We start from the raw sequence: 18,343 nt of genomic DNA, 5'->3' as shown, positions 1-18,343 counted from the left end.
TGGTTCCACATAAACTCCGCCGGTTCCACATACGTTCCACATAAATCGCTTCATCCAGATCATTCATCTCGAACCAGACGCTATCAGGCTACTCTATGTGCAACGCTGCAGCGACTGGATCGCGGATATGGCTTTCGTGCGGTGGAGTCCTACTATCGCTCTCCTCTCTTCGCCTTGAAAACGGTAGGCGAAAACGGCAGTATTTCCTTGTTATTGTTTTGAATACATGTGCGCCGCTGTTGGTACGCTGTTGCACGGAAGAATCGGAAGAGGCAGTCACAAAGAGTACACGGCACACGTTCCAGTGAAGGGACGCGAAACACGTGAGGCTTGTGCTACGATCGACAACTCAAGAAAAAAAAAACACACACACACAAAAAAAAACCCCGAGCCAGATGTCCCTCAAGGAAGTTCTATAGACAATGAGGTCGACCGATTTCGATGACGCTGCGGTTAATCCGATAAAGCCGCGGTGAACCTTTTTTCATATACCACACTCTGAGTTGTCACGCCAGCACGTCGAAGAGCAATCATTAGAATCATTACACACAACGTCATGAGAATCGATCGATGGCAGCGACTGCCAGGAGCCCTCAAAAGCCGTATTTTTTTTTTTCTTTTTTCATGAGGTGTGCCCGACTACAGTGTGCGAGTGTGTTTGTGCCAACGCTATTGGTTGCCGAGAGTCCTAAAAAATTCTCTTTTTCTCCTTGAGTTGTACCAGACTATAGCTTGGTTTGGTTTCCGGGGCTTAACGTCCCAAAGCGAGTCAGGCTATGGGAGACGCCGTGGAGGACTCCGGAAATTTAGACCACCAGGGGATTTTTTAACGTTCACAGACATCGCACAGCACATTGGTGCCTTGCTTTTCGCCTCCACCGAGAAGTAGGAGCCGCGGCAGCGATTGGATGCCGCATCTTTGGGTACAGAGCGCCCTCCACCAACGCAGCGCGGTGTACCGGACTATCGTGCTACTGTGCGTGCGTGCGCGCGTTTGTTGGAGGATTTAATGCGACTAGATATATACTCTATATCCCTCGCACATATTCGCTTTACATGTATTTTATGAACGTGTATTTTATTGCACAATCAGCTCCTTTAAGAAAAAGAATGAAGCGTTTGCATAACGAACGATTTGTGTTTTCAATTCTGCAATTAAACTGGAAACGCCTCGTGGGCACTATCAATCCTAATAAAAACTCTTAGAACAGAGAAAAAAAAGAGTGCGTTTAAATGCTGCTAAAGTATAGTAATCACTCACTGATTGCTGATAACGTGTTTCCTTTTTTTTTTTTTTTTTTTTTTTTTTTTTTTTTTTTTTTTTTTTGCTGGGGCTGTATATATCTGTATTCTTTTCTAACCCTTCTAACCCATACGGCCATCTTTCAGGTGACCGATTTTGAGGTGTTACTTTCTGCGCCGGCCCCTTCCTTTTTCCATCTTTCTAAAAAAAAAAAAAAAAAAAATAGAGGAACATCGTTTCCGCCCCCACTCGACATGAAGGGCGCAGATGCTCACTAAGTGGATATACCGGGCGCCTTGTTTGCCTACACGTGTTCCCTATACGTGCCGCGTCGCACCGCTAATTTTGGAGAGAATGCACAAAAGCTAACCGCACTCTATCATACGCTCGCTGCAAAAAATCCCTGTAAACATCGCGTGAAGGGGCGGCCAGACAGCGTGCTGCCTGTACACACTGGACGTGGCAGCAAGAGATCGATAACCAATGCGGCGTGCGCGACAGTGTCTGCTGCTTCGCCTTCCTAATAGCGGTAAACATCTTGTCGCCGGAAGGGCTCGAGTGGTTGCCGCAAGCTGCTGTGGTAACAAGCCGCTACTGCGCATCGCAATAAGGCTGCCGCGCGGTGAGGAAACTTTCGGACACGTGGGGAATTGCTATCGCGTCCAAAGCGTACACCAACTAGAGGCAGTACGTCTTTGCATGTGCCTTGCAGTTCTTTTTCTTCCCGATTTCTTTCTTTTTATTTTTGTCTTTCAGCAACAGCTTCCTGAAGGAAAACGCCGAGCAAATAAGACGCATTAGGTTGTGTTGACACGAAGACACAGACATTCTTTCTTGCATACCAAAGAGATGGTTGGACGATAACGAAATGTTTTCAACGGGGTATTCTATAAGCCGTCATTTAATTTCCGACCACGTCTCCATTCGCGAGCACACGCTAACGACTTCCAGTGCATAACCAACGCTTACTTGCAGACAGCGCACATCCGAGATTGCCATGTGTCCACTGCATGTTCACTTGGCGCGTCATGCACGAGCAAGGTCAGCGAGTCCAAGCACCCAATTTTTCTTTCGCGAAAGTACGGTGCCCGGAGGTTTCCGAGCTTTCTTTAGCCTATGAGCTTTTTACGGTCACCGGCAAAACTTTAAGAGGTGCTCGGGCTTGAGAAAAAGGCTATTGTAGTCCTCTTTTACGATCCAGCGGGGTTCCGGCAAAAAGTTCCCTGGAAAAAATGTCCCCGAAAAAAAAATCCCTATTTTTGAAGTAGGAAACAAATGTCCTCACGCGGGGACCGCGTTTCCCGTGGCGAGCTGCAATGATTTGTGGTACAATGCTTCCACCTGTCGGGTTGGAAGTGACTGAACATCGAACTGATGTAGGGCGTTCGTAAAAAAAAAAAAAAAAAGAAAAAAATAAAAAAAAAAGAAAAAAAAAAGTGGCCGTGGGAACACAGTGACAGCGCCTCGTTTTCGCCTTATTTGCGGGGATAATGCGAGCTGATCGTCAGCTTTATTCCGATGCGTTAGGGTGACATTGGTCAACAACCGGTTAAGCCTCGGTCTACCTTCCCCGATACAGCATCTCCATCGCCACCGGAAGGGCAGCAAGGATTCAACACCATCATCAAAGGAAGCACTGCAAAGCAACGATGGGGGCTAGCTGAGCCTCGTCATCGGAAGGCCTTCGAGGGAGCAACAGAGATAGCAAGCTTCTATTTTCGGCGAAATACCTCAAGACTACCACAATCTGCAGCCGCTCGTACCTTTCTCAGCAGGTAATATAACCGAGCTGATTTGACAGCTCACTGAGCTGCAAGGCTCCGAACAATGCAACCATGCTTTTTCGCAGTGCATGTAAACACGTCAGGCGCCCGAATGATGATTACATTTATCTCAAAGCCAGGAAAGAATGGAACTAAAATGTTCATTTCTTGATATGGAAATTACGGAAGAATTCAATCTAGGTCGTTTTTGGCCTTGGGAACGTTTCTTCATAGTGACCACTTTTTCAGGGGCTTTTTCTTCTGGAGACGTTTTTGCCTACACCCGATCTTGTGGCATGGAATTTCGTATCAATGAACAGAGCCCACCTTTCTTTTCATACAAGCAGGCATTCTCTGAAAACATGTTCGTTTTGCGCACACCCGCATCCCTTAAACCTTTTCCCACCACTGCACGTCACAAGAGCAGAAAACAAAGCTGAGAACACTGGAATCAGGCGTTACAGTAGACAAGACATGAATCAGAGCAGGGCCTGTTCTAATGCGCAGACATGACAGCCGGCGATCGATTCTAGGGAAACAAGGTGTGACGAGCAGCTAGAGACCGAAGGTCGAATCGAGTGAGATACTTGCTGGGAAATAACATGGCTAAGCGACGGGGGAAAAACAGAAAAAGGAAGAAGTTGTAGGGAAGGCCTCTAGCCTACAATTGCCTCAACCTTTATATATAATGACTATGCGATGAAGACAAAAAATAACCACTCCCGTTTCGTTCACTCTCGTTTTCTCGTGGATAGCGCTTTTGTCAGAGATTCGATTCTGCACGTTCGTCGAGGAAGTATAACGCAGAGATAACGGCTGACCCAGCACTACATATTTTTCCACACGTAAACAAAACGACCGTCTGCCTACCGCTTAATTCCTTTCTTGGTTTCCGCAACAAAGATAAGCGTTGATGAGCATTCAAGCTGACGCAAAGCCTAATTCTTACGCGCATGCGCGCACGCGCAGAGGCAGATATGCACAGGAGTTTCCCCCTGTGTCTGAGTCGCTGACTGCCACGTGCAGCCTTTAATATAGCGCCAGCATACGCCAAACTGCTGGTCAGCGCCATATAACGACGATAAGCGTGCAACACGGCTGAAGTTCACGCACGCCCACACGAGAGAGTGTCGTCTGATCGGATCACGAGGACACACGCCCTGCCACAATATCTGTTCGCGAAAACTCGAGGGAGAGGAGAGCACATACGCACGAATAAGATGTGACACTTTGACGTGATTTCCATTTTTCTTTCCTATTACGGGAGGCCGCCCTGGCGAAGCAGAGTTAAGATAACAAAAAATAAAAGAAAATACAACAGCACGTGGAAAGCATTGCCTGGAATGCGAACCTTCTGATTTAAGGCGTTCTCTGTGAGATGGGAACACGATAAAAGAGGCATTACGCAAAGTACGTGTACTCTACTTCCCGCCGTTTTATTTATTTATTTATTCGTTGATTTATCATTCATTGCGAACAGATATTGTGGCAGGGTGTGTGTCGTCGTGATCCGAACAGCGTAGCAGGAGACGCTATACCTTCGTGCGCGAACTCTCCCCGTGTTGCACGCGTATCGACAATACAAGACGATGAGCGATAGTTTGGTCGACTCTCACGCTATATTTTTAAAAATCGGGAGGACTGTACATACGTGTAGTACAGCGAAAATATTGGCAAAGACCCGTCGACCAAATTCAGGCGAATCACTCCTTCACCCTCCCTTTCGTTCCATTTACGATAAACACGGAACTCTGCATTGATAAGCACCTCCGCACTCACCTCAGTGTAAGGTGATCTCGGAACGCTACGCGCTTTAATTTGCCCATGAGCGCGCGACACGCGCCGAGATGACACGTCCGGAACCTGCGCCACCACACACTGCATCCGCAGTGAGCGGTGCCAGCGCTCTTTTGTGCGAGCTGCGTGGGAGAGGAAGTGACTCAGGGGATGCACCGGAGGGGACAAGGACCCCGGACCACAGCGGCGACTGCGCGCCCGAGCCCGAAGACGCGCCGTGGGGCGCCGCCACCGCTCACCGCGATCCAGCTGCGCAGATCGCATGGGCCCGCAGCTGCGCTCGTACACATGCGCATGGGCTCAAATGAGGCTACGCGTCGACGCCCACATACGCATGCTGCTCGCACACAGGGTGACTGACGAGCCGCGTAGGCTGTCTGCGCATGATGATGAGCGGAAGATGATGATGGCGGCGGATACCACTGCGCCAGTATAGAGGTGCGCGAGCGAGTCCATCAGTACCAAAGAATTAATGTTAGGCTATGTGTACTACGTAGGGAGCATCGCCCCAAAGCCGTGCGTAAGGGTTGTTACGGTCGACATCTTGATAGAGCCAGAATATGGTACAGCGCTCGATTCGGAATAGTTTAGAATTTAGACCACCGTGCCGCTCTTTATAACAAGCGTGCACTCACACTCGTGGAACAAGGCTTGGTTTGGTTTGTGGGGTTTGACGTCCCAAAGCAACTCAGGCTATGAGAGACGCCATAGTAGAGGACTCCGGAAATTTCGACCACCTGGGGTTCTTTAACGTGCACTGACATCGCACAGCACACGGGCGCCTTGCTTTTCGCCTCCATCGAAAAGCTGCCGCCGAGGCCGGGATTCGATCCCGCGTCCTTGGGAACAGTAGTCGAGCGCCGTGACCACTGCGCCACCCCGGCGGGCACTCGTGGAACAAGTGCACCTTTTGCATTCCGCAGGCAGCAAAATTCGGTAACCCTGGCAGGCATTCGATCACACGACCTCGGGATCAGCAGCCCAACGCTATGGCCACTAAGCCCATTGTGGCGTGTAAAGGAGAAGGTTACGTGAGACCGTAGGCAGGCTTTTCCTAAGAAAATAAAATGCAGCCGCGACGTTTCGATGTTACAAATTACACGCTTAGTTACACGAAGCCTCCGACGCTCTTCAGGGTCTGGTAACTCCATCCTTGAGCTTCAACCTCAACGGCACCTACGCGGCACGTTTAAACGTGCACAGAAACGTGGCTTTTACCGCCTCTGGAAGCAAAGCCGGTGTCTACATTTTTATCCAGGCAACTGCATCGAAAACGCGTATCGCAAAAGAGAGGGAAAAAAGGAAAGTCACTTTTAACGTTCGATTTTGCGCAGACAAAAGCTAGGCGAGTTTTAGTTGTTAGGTTTAGTTAGCTGCAGCCACGAAAACGGTAACCGCTCCAGTCGCCCGACAGGTGATGCGGACATTTAACAATGACAACGCAAGGGTGCATGCAGCCTCGGCCTCACAAATTAAGTCGCCATCCATGCGGACTTCAGAGGGACCGCTTCAAGGATCGACGCAGACGCGTGATCAGCGTACGAAGATAAGAGAGGCTCGTTACAGAAACGGAGCTGGACGCGAAGTCGTGTGCAAATGTATGCAGGGTGTCTCCCACTATCTCTTTTTTCTTAAGCGCGGTGCCCTCCATGCTAGTTTTCAGCGAACAGCACGTGCATGTGCCCCGGCCGCACCTGATACAGACGAGCGAGAGCAGCTCCAGATTTGGCGACCATGCAACTCCAGGATGTTGGCGCTGCTTTTGTCGTTTATGCTCGAGGACCGGTCGCACGCACAATGCACCATCAGAAGAATGTCCCGCTTTTGGCGGCATTTTCTCTTAAAGCGTTCGCTCTACAGCGCACATTCAGCGAGCTTGGTGGTGATGTCGCAATCGATCCTTGACATTACCTTTACAACAGGTGTTTGCCTCGCCTTTGAGACAGTGTGCCTACCCCATGACCTCGCGCATACCACGTAATCACAACATCACAAAGAAATAAAGATAAATAAATAATATTAAAATATATTGCCGCGACATTATTCCAACAGATGACGCCACCAATCAATTCGCATACGCCCGACAGATGAAGCACTTGAGTTTCATGGTGTTTCATGAGGTAACGCTGAATATCCATGTTCGGCAGCGTCGAATGGCTTGAAATTTGTTGCCGCAGTATATGGGAGTGACGATATACAGTGGTCAAATAGAAAAAAAAAATTCTGAAGCCTCTGGTATCGCCTCTTGGAACGGCCCGAGTTCACGATGAACCAGGAAAATGCTAAACGAGGCATCCACGGTTTCCCTGTACAGCAAACTGGTCGCCTCGTCCGAGTCATAATGCGCAAAACCTGCGTCGCCTGTCAACACAAGTAAAAATATAGGAACAACAAATCTAAAACTGATTCGGGTTAAATGTCACCACACTGCTGCACATCATTTATTATTATTATTTCCCTCGCCCCCTCTTCCAGCTTTTATTTTAAGAAGTTTCGCTTGAATAACAATAAACGTTCTTCTGATGCCTACGCTTCACTCTTCTGGCATTGGAGCGCACGATCCTTCCTCCGCCGGGGTGGCGCAGTGGTAACGGCGCTCGACTACTATTCCCAAGGACGCGGGATCGAATCCCGGCCTCGGCGGCAGCTTTTCGATGGAGGCGAAAAGCAAGGCGCCCGTGTGCTGTGCGTTGTCAGTGCACGTTAAAGAACCCCAGGTGGTCGAAATTTCCGGAGTCCTCCACTACGGCGTCTCTCATAGCCTGAGTTGCTTTGGGACGTTAAACCCCACAAACCAAACCAAACCAAACATCATTTAAAAAACCAGGAATGGAAGGGAGAGAGAGAAAACCTTCAATGAAAAACAGTTTAGCCTGCGTTTAGAAGGTTTCTCACAACAGTGAAAGGAGCGCCTAAGCACGCGCCGCCTTCGCCAATAGGAGTCCCAGCGGGGCGTGATGGATGGGCGAGGAGCAGACGCCGCGGGAGGTGCCCCCCAGCGTCAGACGACGCGCACCTCCAAGGACGGCGCTAATGCAGGTAAGGGGGGATACCGAAATCGCCTCCCGATCGGGCTCCCGTTCTGAGCACGTGCCGGGTCATGTGACTAAAATAGTAACCGGGTTTCGAAATTCCCCGCGAGTGGTAGCATGGTGGTAAACTTGCCGCCAAGTTTAAGATAAAGATCATGCCACTCATTTCACCTGAAGTCACTCGCTCACGAGATGGACGGCATGGAAAAGGTTGGTTCTCTGACGGTCGCTTTTAAACGCGGAAGCTAGAGCATGGCCATCTTGCATTCTCTCTCTCTCTCTCTTTTTAATACTCGTCTCCCGAGTCCCTTTTTACTTTGTTCGATAGCTTACTTCGTTAGGTACACACTTATTGATATTCACCTGTTTGTAGGTAAGCCTCAGCGATAAAAATGACGTTCCGGCAGCAACCATGGACGGCTCTCAAAGCGAAGACAATCGCCATTACCTGGACCACGCAATCAACCGCCCTGCGTTTCTTGGTAGCGGAACAATTCTATTTACTGACCAAACAAACCAGGGATGACGATTCTTTTACTTAAATTTCGCCTGAAGATCCTTAAAATAAAGTTAAATTGGTTCACAGGAAGGGAAAGGCGCAGTAACTGTCACACTTGCTCTGTGGACACCCGAACCGCGCCGTAAGGGAAGGGAGGGAGGTGGGAATGAAAGGAAAGAGAGAAAGAGGAGCCGTAGTGGAGGGCTACGGAGTAATTTCGACCACCTGGGGATCTTTAACGTGCGCTGACATCGCACAGCACACGGACGCCACTTCGTTTCGCCTCCATCGAAACGCAGCCGCCGCGGTCGGGTTCGAACCCGGGAACTCCGGCACAGTAGTCGGGCGTCTTACCACTGCACCACCCCGGCGGGGCTGAAGATCCTCACTATGTCAGGATTTGTGGCGAAAAAAAAAATTTTTTTTTAAACGTTGGTTCCTGCACTAACGCCAATAGCCACAACTAAATTAAGCATAACTGTGGCATTTGTAATCGGTAAGCTCCCTATCGCCTTCACATACAGCCACCATAGAAACATTATGTCGCACAAAGATGGATATTAATACTTTAAAACTACGGAACTAAACACGAACAAGCGAGTAAGGCTAATTCCCCCCCCCCCCAAAAAAAAAAAAAAAAAATCAGGAACGCGAAAATGCAAAAGACCGAAGTAACAGAAAATACAGCAAATTCCGTTTGATATCTAAGCTGCTCATAATTCAGTTTTCAAAACCATCTTAATTCATGCGATATTACGGAGGTATAAAAAGCAACGTTCACCTCATAGCGCTGAAAAACTGGAGCTTTTTTAACATGCTGATAAACAGAAAGGCCAATGAAGCGCGACACCGTATCAAAACTCAGAATGCTTGTGTATACCAGTGAGAGGACTGTCTGGAAAAAAAAGCTGAACCGCGCCGAAAGGGAAGGGAGGAAGGTGGGAGTGCAAGCGGAAAGAAGATGGTTTAGTTTAGTTCGGTGTGTGGGGTTTAACGGTCCCACAGCGGCTCAGACTATGGGAGACGACGTAGTGCAGGGCTCCGGAAATGTCGACCACCTGGGGTACTTTAACTCGAAGTGACATCGCAAAGCACACGGGCGTCTAGCTTTTCGCCTCTATCGAAAAGTGGCCGCCGCGGCCGGAAGTCGATCCCGCATCCTTGGGCGTAGGAATCAAGCGCCCTAACCACTGCACCACTACGGCGGGGCGCAGGAAGAAAAATTTACTAGAGGCTGTGTTCATTCCAAAGCAAAATGACAACCTTAACGGAGAGGAAAATGAGATTCTGTGAATGGGAATAGAATCCCCTCCGTTTTGCGTCGTGCTAAGACAGCGCGCATTTTGTGTGGCCTTGTCGAGAATATGCAGCCGAGATAAGATATTGCCTCTCTTTAAATCCTTAGAAGCATAGCTATAACAGCAAACACGATCTGAGGACGTTTTAGTTGATTTTATTACGATATAGGCTTGCAAAACAAACTTACATGCATAGAAAAATGGGCACGATTATATTGTGAAAAAGGATAACCAAAACAATTTGTAAGCTTAGCGTTGCACCGCTCAGAGAGAGAGAGAGAGAGAGATCTATGTTTAGCCGCTGGCAAATTTGAGCTCAAATTTATCACAGAGATGGCATCTAGTTGTCGGTCAATTTTGTTTTTGAAGGCGAAAGCCTTTATTGCCTCATCGTTGTCGTCAGCAAAAGTGTCACGCTATTGCAGCGGCTCTGATTGGTCAAGACGGGATGACGTCATGTAGGTCGCGACCAATCACAGAACACTACAACAGTATGCGCATCAATTACAATTCATCAATTACAATTACAATCAATTGAAAATCAATAACTAGTTAGTCAATTATATATTACTAATTAGCAACAGTTGTGTACTTGATTAATTCACTACTTATTAATACCGCGCACCCGGTAAAATAAACCACACAACAGTAAAGGTATAGAACAACTTCGAAGATACAAGCAGCACTGTCTCGTCGCTGCCAAGCAGAATTCACTGAATAAATGCGCTCGAAGAATGTGAAAGAGTAAGTAGAGTGCATATTTTGGCAGCGTAAAATTAAAGACAGAACTAATTTAGTCCTGTCTTTAATTTTACGCTGCCAAAATATGCACTCTACTTATCAAGACCAACTAGCCCGTCTTTCTACGTGAAATAGTAGTCGCTCGCTTTACTCGTATGCGCAACAGTCGCGTAGCAGAATTCAGCGCTCAGGCTTTCGCCTTTCATCACTTTAGTCGCCAAAGTGTCCTCGAATATGTTTTTTTTTTTACTATACGTTTCGGTCACGCACTCGCCTTCATTGCCGAGTGTTAATTGAAAGCCTTCACTGTATGCTGCGAAGCCTTATAAAGAAAAAAAGGCTTACCAACAGCGCTGTCTCTCGACCTCTGAAAGGTCGAGAAGCGCTCTTCGTTTCGCATCTTACCTTCGTTTGCTTTTCTCATTCTGCAGCTGCACACAGCAGCTGGCATTGTCTGCACAACCTTCGCAAAACCGCTTGGTATTTCTGTTTTTTGTCGACGCTGCTGCAAGCGATACGGACTTTCCAGAAATCTTCATCGATTCCAGCAAGTGTCCGACACAAATGCAGCACAAGACTACCGCCGATTATAAATGCCGTCTTTAATCCCTTAAAGGTCAACTCCGCTGGTTATTTCATCATTTTGTGTTTTTAGTTGAATTACATTCCTCGGCATGTCCTGACTCCAACACACAAAAAAAAAAAACGTTTTCCGAAATTATAATTAGAAGTATTTTTAAAAAAGAAAAACAACAAATCGAAACCGAAACTGCTTTCACGACCAGAAACGACGTCCCAGTTGACGAAATACTGACGTCATACTCAGTATTAGAAAAACACTCGTACGTGCGTTGGATGGTGAAATTAAAGCATGAAAATCATGACGCACTGCATAAAATGTCTGAGGTAGTTCAATACAAGCCTCACAATTTCATAACCACGCGAGAAGTGGACAGTAACGCCAGTATACTGTTTGTGACGTCTGCACCTCAGTGTTGCCCGCAGTAATACTCTCAACTTCAGCCATGAAAACGGCGCGTGACCGGATTATCGCACGGCGCCCAAATTTCGAGAATGCGTCAGGACAAAGAGGAGAACTCATGATAAAATTTGTACTAGAATATTCGAACGTGAAAAAACCTCCGGAGTTGCCCTTAAGCTCTTACTAGGCAGGAGTTTGGCCGAAAGAATTTTCCTTCCATGCACAATTTGCTGGCAGAAGACATTTGGCCTACACTTGACTCAATAGGGTACGGGTGATAATAGCAGTAGCGGTGGTTTAAATTCTATTCTCTTTTGTGCCTCTTTTCACAAGCGGCTCACGTCACTCTCTCGGCGCTGCTGGTCATGGCGCCAGCTGAGATTACGAGAAAAGATGAAACAGAGAGAGATAAACTTTTTATTGGGAGCAGGCGTAAAAAAATTCGCCCCAGGTGGGCCGAAAAATAAATGAGCTCAATGAAAATAAAAATGGGCCTTAACACGGGTTCGAAGCCATAGCAGTTAGTATAGTTTCGAAATAGACTAGATACTTAAAATAGACTCATCTTCGACCATATGAAATATCCCCAGGCCTGTAATTAAATTCCCTGGGTTTGTATGGTATGGTATATATGGTATATGTCACGGTATGGCATGGTATGATGCGGTGCGGTATGGTGTGTATGATATGGTACGGTATGCTGGGTTTAGCGTCTCGAAGTAATTCAGGCATGAGGGTAGCCGCAGTGGAGGGCTCCTAATAATTTAAAACACTTAGAGACATTTAAGATTGGGAAGTAGGTAGGTGACCAAATGCGGTTTGATGTCATTCTAGTCAAAACCAAGAAGCAGGTCATCCAATGCGAAGCCAGGATAACCGATGGTCGCTATGGTTAACAAACTGGATTCCAAGAAAAGAGAAGCGTGTAAGGGGGCCGCAAGGTGGGCGGATGAGATCAGGAAGCATACGGGGATGAGGTCGCTGCTTGCACAGGCCAGGGTTAACTGGACAGGTCTTTCCCCTGCAATTTGTGGTGGGCGTATACAGGCTGATGATGTCATCCTACAGCACACGGTCGCCTTTTGCGCTTCCCTTCCAACGAAACCCGGCAGCCGTGGTCGGGCTTGAATCCGGGCACTGCGGCTCAGTAGCCAAGCGCCTAATGCACTGAGCCGCGCCGGCTGGTTCTTAAGGTTGACAGCTCTACTTCTATCATTTAATTCGCCCTCAAGAAATGAAGGCTTTCGCAACGTTTTTCCCGCTTTCTTCACATTTTTTCCCACCTTCTTCACATGACTACCAGCCGCACATGACTATCTCAGTGACTGCATACGCGCAGCCCTTTGTGCGTCACGCGGTGTACGCCTATTTTTCAGAAGAAACTGAACCGTGTAGCTGCCCCCCCCCCCTTTTTTTTTTTTCTTTTCTCTCTCAGTCTCGTGCCGCTGATATGCATGCGGTGCAGCACACTCGGAGCATACACGTGTACACACGCCGGAAGTTCCTCCTTCTTCCTGCCTCGCTGTTGTACCGGCTTCTTGTTTCCGATATCCTCAGCTACTTAATACCTCTTCTCAATGGCAGTGCCTCTTCCGGGGGAAGTAAATGGAATACATCGAAAACGACTGTAATGTGGCGCCAGGATCGAACTCAGCTCAGGTCTAATGTGCCTACCAGACCGTCCATATAATGTAAGAAACGGAGACAGTGCAACTGCCATGCAACTGGGACCATGAACCGGCGCTTTCGAGCTGCGATTCGAGGGAGGGTGTCTCGAACGGACGGACACAGGCCTGCAGTAGGTGAAGGCGTTGGCTGAAGTAGCCGAAGGTTGAAGTTGAAGGAGACGAGTCGGTTCGTAGTATAAAACATGTAAGAAAGGAGACATGCATGCAGATGCAAGCAACCGTTAAGAAACGAATAAAAACAGCAAGCGATCTTCTGTGCCCAGATTAAATAATAAACGCCTTCGTTCCCAGTAGGCGCCGTGTTTGTCCTTTGTATATTTTATGCAGTTATACAAAGTAAAACGGACCCCGTATACGTGGAATAAACGGGCTGCATGTGTCCACGCCGCTAGTAAGCTAGACATCAAAAATGCATTACTCGCCAACTCGATGTGCCACGGGCGTTAATGCTGTACCTAAGCGCATACACCGCTAGAGGTCACCGCTGTTCAATACTCCTTCCGATCTCGTGTTCCACTCAATTTTTGGGTCGCCTGTGCACGGTACACATTCTTATGTGAGGATGGTGACTGATGTGAAGACGAATCATTTGTATGATTAACAAATTACTCAGTAATTGCGAGCGGAGTTTCTTTTTTCGCGAACTAATTCATTTTGCGTCTACCTTTTGTTCACGGACCACCATGGCATTGCGACAACTGCACTTTATAAACCACCGCTATAGAATGCCCCACGTACGACGCGCATACATCAGCGCACTAGAGCGTTCGATGCACCGATAAATCACGTGCTTCCTGGGTGATATGATCCTATATGCGCCAGAACTACCACATGCCGAGTTTTACCGCACACAAAGACTGCAGAGAATGTTGTAGGCTTTTAGCGGGCAACGAACCGAAACAATGGGGAAAACGAGGCAGTTTAACGACAGACGATATTTCATGTGTAAGCTATACAAACGCGTTCCTAACTGAACCGAAAACTAACTAAAAAAAAATACTGTGAAAGGTATTTCTTTGGGCTTTCAGACAAAAGAAGCAAATCAGACGACCCTCATTGCATCTCTTCTTGTAAAGAAATATTTTATCGAGACCCGTTGCGGTGGGGCTGGGCACAAGAAGACGTGCCTCTTAGAGATATTATTTAGAGCAACAGCCATGTCATGGAATTTGTCACATATGCCTTAGGCTTTCGAGCCTACTGAGCTGACGTGGACCGAATAGAGTGGGATGATTAAACAATGGCACGAAATATGAAACTTGAATAACCCGGAAAGCCAAGACGACGACAAGGCATCTATCTATAAGCAGCAACGTTCCCTCGAAAAGTTGAGTTCAAGCTGAGAAAGTCACCTCGACTTGTGTGCACCTGAAGGAAATCGTGCACCAAAGGGCTTTTCTAGTTTGCTTTTATGTGCCCGCGCAGATATGGGATAGCACATGCAGGAAAACAGACACGGAGGTCAAAGGGAAGGTTGGTATCAACATAACGACGTATCCACAGCCACCGCTGTGGTATACAAGGTCCACCGCGGCCAAAGAGCGGGACCTCCTGCCGCCCCCGGCTAGTCGGTCGCTCCTGCGCCCGAGGCCCCGCCGGTACAGGCGCACTTCGCGCTCATGCACTCCACGCGTGCATACAAGAATCTGGTCAGTACACACCAAGTGCTAAGCGACACCAACCCTCGCCAGCGGCACTGCGACGTTTTGCGCGGCTCAAGGCATGGACGCTGCTCCGCTAGTGAAAAACGCTTTTTTTTTTTAATTTTTTGCCGTTGGAGAAACGTGAAAACATCTAGAAAGGGGCACGGAATTATACCTTTTTTATTGAGAACAATGTTCGAGGAAAAGATGTCATTGGTGTGCCTTTGAAGTTAGGAAGTGAGCAGAACACCAAGACACCGCTGTATAGGTAGAACACGCACCGGCCCTTTCAATCAGATAGCGTTGAGAGCGTTCATCGAAAGCCTTGGGATCGTGATAACTAGATTCCCTGAATGACCAACAGTTATAATTTCACAGGTTTTGACGTCCCTATGACGTCATTCATCCACCGTTGCGAAAAGCTTCCCAAGAAAAAGAGTCCTTGCGGAAAAGAAAGTAGTCGCTCAGGAATCTAACCATTGCGCTTTCTGCTGCAAGCCGAGCGTGTTTCCTCTTCGCCACTGATGAGCGTTCGTCCAGTGCGATAGTTAGAGGCTTTCCTGATACTCAGAATAGAAATGCTTCACATTTTATATTACACCAACACTTTGTCGGAATAAGGAGCGCCAATTAGCCTTAATAAGGAGCACTACTAAGGAGAAGCACTATTATGGAGCACTGTTAAGCACTACTATAAGCAACACCAATACTTTGCTCAACTATGCTTCTCCCTATTAATTAGCACTACTAAGTGAGCTCCCTAGCACTTAGTATTACTAATGTGGCCCCTGGTATGACTGCTATTTCTACCGCTTGAAGTTCGAAATGAAAATAAATTACTAAGCTCAGTGCAAATCTAGAATTCTTTTTAAATTCTGCTTGCAAACTTAACGCCACCTGCACATATACTGCATAAAACGGTAAACACAGCAATATGTACAGATAATGCTACCTGTACTTAAGGCGCACTTGTCAATACTTTGCTAGTCGACAGCAGTCAACGATTCGAACGTCAACTGCAACAGCCGTAAAAACAGCAAAAATGACTGTTCCCTTCATCTGACAGGTATACAGCGCTATAAGAAATGAGCAGTAGCTTGGCTGTAAAGCTTCTGCAGAGCGGATCATTTTCGGTTTTTCCTAACGAGTGCTAAGTACCACGCCAGGAATAGCGACAACTCGAGAGCTCCAGTGCAATCTTTGGCTCGAGCCGATGGGTACGCATGCACGCCCATAGTTGCGCTGTCAATCCCTCTCCCCTTCGTTCCTTATTGTTTTTACAGCGCCAAGTAGGTCAATAATGAGCGCCAATCCGTACACGTGCCACCACGGTGACCAAGTATAGGTACATGCGTACGCGAACGCCACTATCAGATAAAGGGCGCACGAGCGTCCCCACGCAACATATCACCTACGACGACGCTTCATTAGTCTATTTACATTCCAGAAATAAAATAAACACGATAGCGAAACTTTCACTGGAACTGTGGCGGCAGGTATTATTATTTTATTTTTTTTTTTGCGCACAGGTCGCATAACAGACACAAACAAACCGAGCAAAGGTATAGATCGCTTGTTCGTGTTCCACTCCATAAGAAATTTCCATGGACTTAGCTCGAGTCTCTTACATGCATCTGCTCTTCCCACTAATCGCATGCATTACTTCTCGATGGATTTGTACAAACAGTGACGATCGGATTTTTCCTATTACAATGAAATCGGAGTAATAACTATCGTAGCGTCCACGCTTACAAGCCCTTCTTCCCCCAGCCCGTGCGCCCCAAGCGGAATTTCCTAAGCACAGATAGTTTGCTATACGCCAAGAGCGAATCCCGGCAGACGCCAACCAGCTGCAGCTGCAATGCACAGTCATTTAGATTTTAAAAGCTAGCCTTTGCGCTTGCGGCGCGCAGAGTTTCAGCACTGACGTCGCAAACATTTGTGCGAAAGTTAATGTCAAACGGAAACTCAACGATCGCTGCGACACTACGGTTCTCCAGCAAGGAGTTTCGAACACAGAAAGAATGAGAAAATAAAAAAGCTCATCGATCGAGGTGTACTGTGACAAAGGACACACGCTTTCTCGGTGACTCATATACTGACGTGAGTCATATTCAAATATGTAAATGGCCTGAAAGAACGGTTTTCAGCCGTTATACAAGCGCCATGACTCTCGAATTTCGCTCTTTTTTCTTATCACGCATTAAAAAAAAAAAAAGACCATTAAAGTCCGATTCGCTCAGCATTACTGGATGCAGATGCTTCTGCTGATGGTCATCTTTCAATACCACCAACCCTCCGCACAAACTCGAACCGACGCAAACACGGCAGATGCCAAAATGGCTAACGAAACTAAGGTATAGTGCAGCCTGTGCTCCACATGGAGAGCAGAAATAGAGCGAAAAACAGCGCGAAGCGCCCTTTATTTACCGATCAGCAAGGCCCAGTGACGCCAGGCTCGGATTCGACGACACCGAAGGCATACTTGAACGGACTTTGAAGGTGACCGAGACGCCGTCTGGTCCTGACGTCACAGTGATCATCTCCCGCCAAGGACATAATCAGAACATTGCGCACTTACCGCACAGCTGCCTTAGCCAGCTAATGGACGACCTCCAGCATTACGAATTCCAGCCTCACAGCGTCATCCTTCTATGCACCTATAAAGACGCGCAGATGCGAAAGTCGACTGGATGCTGTGTATGCCACCAAGCGACATGGGCATTGATTCGCAAGGTTTTTTCACGATACAAGCGCGCGATACGTGTCCATTGTTCTTTTGATGAAAATTGGAACAGCACGTGCAAGCCTCGCTGTGAGAGCCGTTCGTCTGGGGTTCCTGAAGAAAATGAAACAGCAAGGTGATCGTTCTTCGGGCCACGCACAATGGCCACTGCTGGGTGCCCGCAGACACCGACGGCGATGTCGTGAAACAAGGAAAAAAATAAAATAAAATAAAAAAAAAGAAAAAAAAAGAAGAAAACGTTACAGCTGTGCGGCGACGCCGTCTCAGAGGAAGAAACAATACCTAAGCCCAGACTTCTCCATGACACGGGGAAAATGCCGCCAAGGGCTCGGCTTGCCGTTACAAACAGGAACAGCTGGAAGGTTTCGGTTTCGCGCGGACAGAGCGAAAAAAATAAAATAAATAAAGACATCTCCCGTCTTAGCGCCGGCCTATACATTCTATGGCAGCACGGCGGAAGCCAACGGACGACGGGGATTGCAGCGACCTCCGGCCTTCCCGCCGCTGCACACTTTCCAGAAACCAACTGAAATTCTATTGTTTCGTTTTCGAGAATTGGGGCTATGAGCCACGACAAGTTTCAAAGGATAATGACTTCTTACGAGTCGGAAAGCAGCTATACACGCTTTCACCTAATTTTAGTTTACTGCACAATCGCAACTGTGCGTTCGATGAAAACGCTACACGGAAATGCACTCGCACAAATTAACAATATTGAATATTTCTTTATTGCGATCCTCGGGGAAAACAGTCTTACAGTAGTGATTAGATACTGAAGAACGCTGCACGAAGCGCCACTAGGGCATGATAAAAGCAACCCAATTTCTGAATGCTAATTACATGGAACATCGAGATATTGGTGGTGGAACAAATTTAAAACAAATATAAAAGTTCCCTGATTAGCCAGCTCA

The 18,343-nt window shown here is 47.5% G+C and overlaps 1 protein-coding gene across 6 annotated transcripts in view; it reads right to left on the bottom strand.

The window, feature by feature from the left end:
• Positions 1 to 18,343, bottom strand: part of LOC146185077 (protein Aster-B-like) — a 128,862-nt gene that overhangs the window by 88,428 nt on the left and 22,091 nt on the right. The window contains exon 1 of one of the 6 annotated variants that reach the window (XM_084606060.1): positions 17,117 to 17,405. The exons of 1 other annotated variant lie outside the window; for it this stretch is intronic. In XM_084606060.1, the coding sequence (XP_084462186.1) occupies positions 17,117 to 17,229 (113 nt within the window). In that variant the 5' untranslated portion in view covers positions 17,230 to 17,405. Of the gene's footprint in view, positions 1 to 4,785; positions 4,902 to 17,116; positions 17,406 to 18,343 lie in introns of those variants that run through there. 4 more of the 6 variants (XM_084606057.1, XM_084606062.1, XM_084606061.1 and 1 more) reach the window with 4 other exon arrangements.

Source organism: Amblyomma maculatum, chromosome 6 (assembly GCF_055883805.1).
Source record: "Amblyomma maculatum isolate TAMU_Amacu chromosome 6, ASM5588380v1, whole genome shotgun sequence".
Taxonomy (NCBI): domain Eukaryota; kingdom Metazoa; phylum Arthropoda; class Arachnida; order Ixodida; family Ixodidae; genus Amblyomma; species Amblyomma maculatum.
This window is presented reverse-complemented; position numbering and strand designations above follow the sequence as displayed.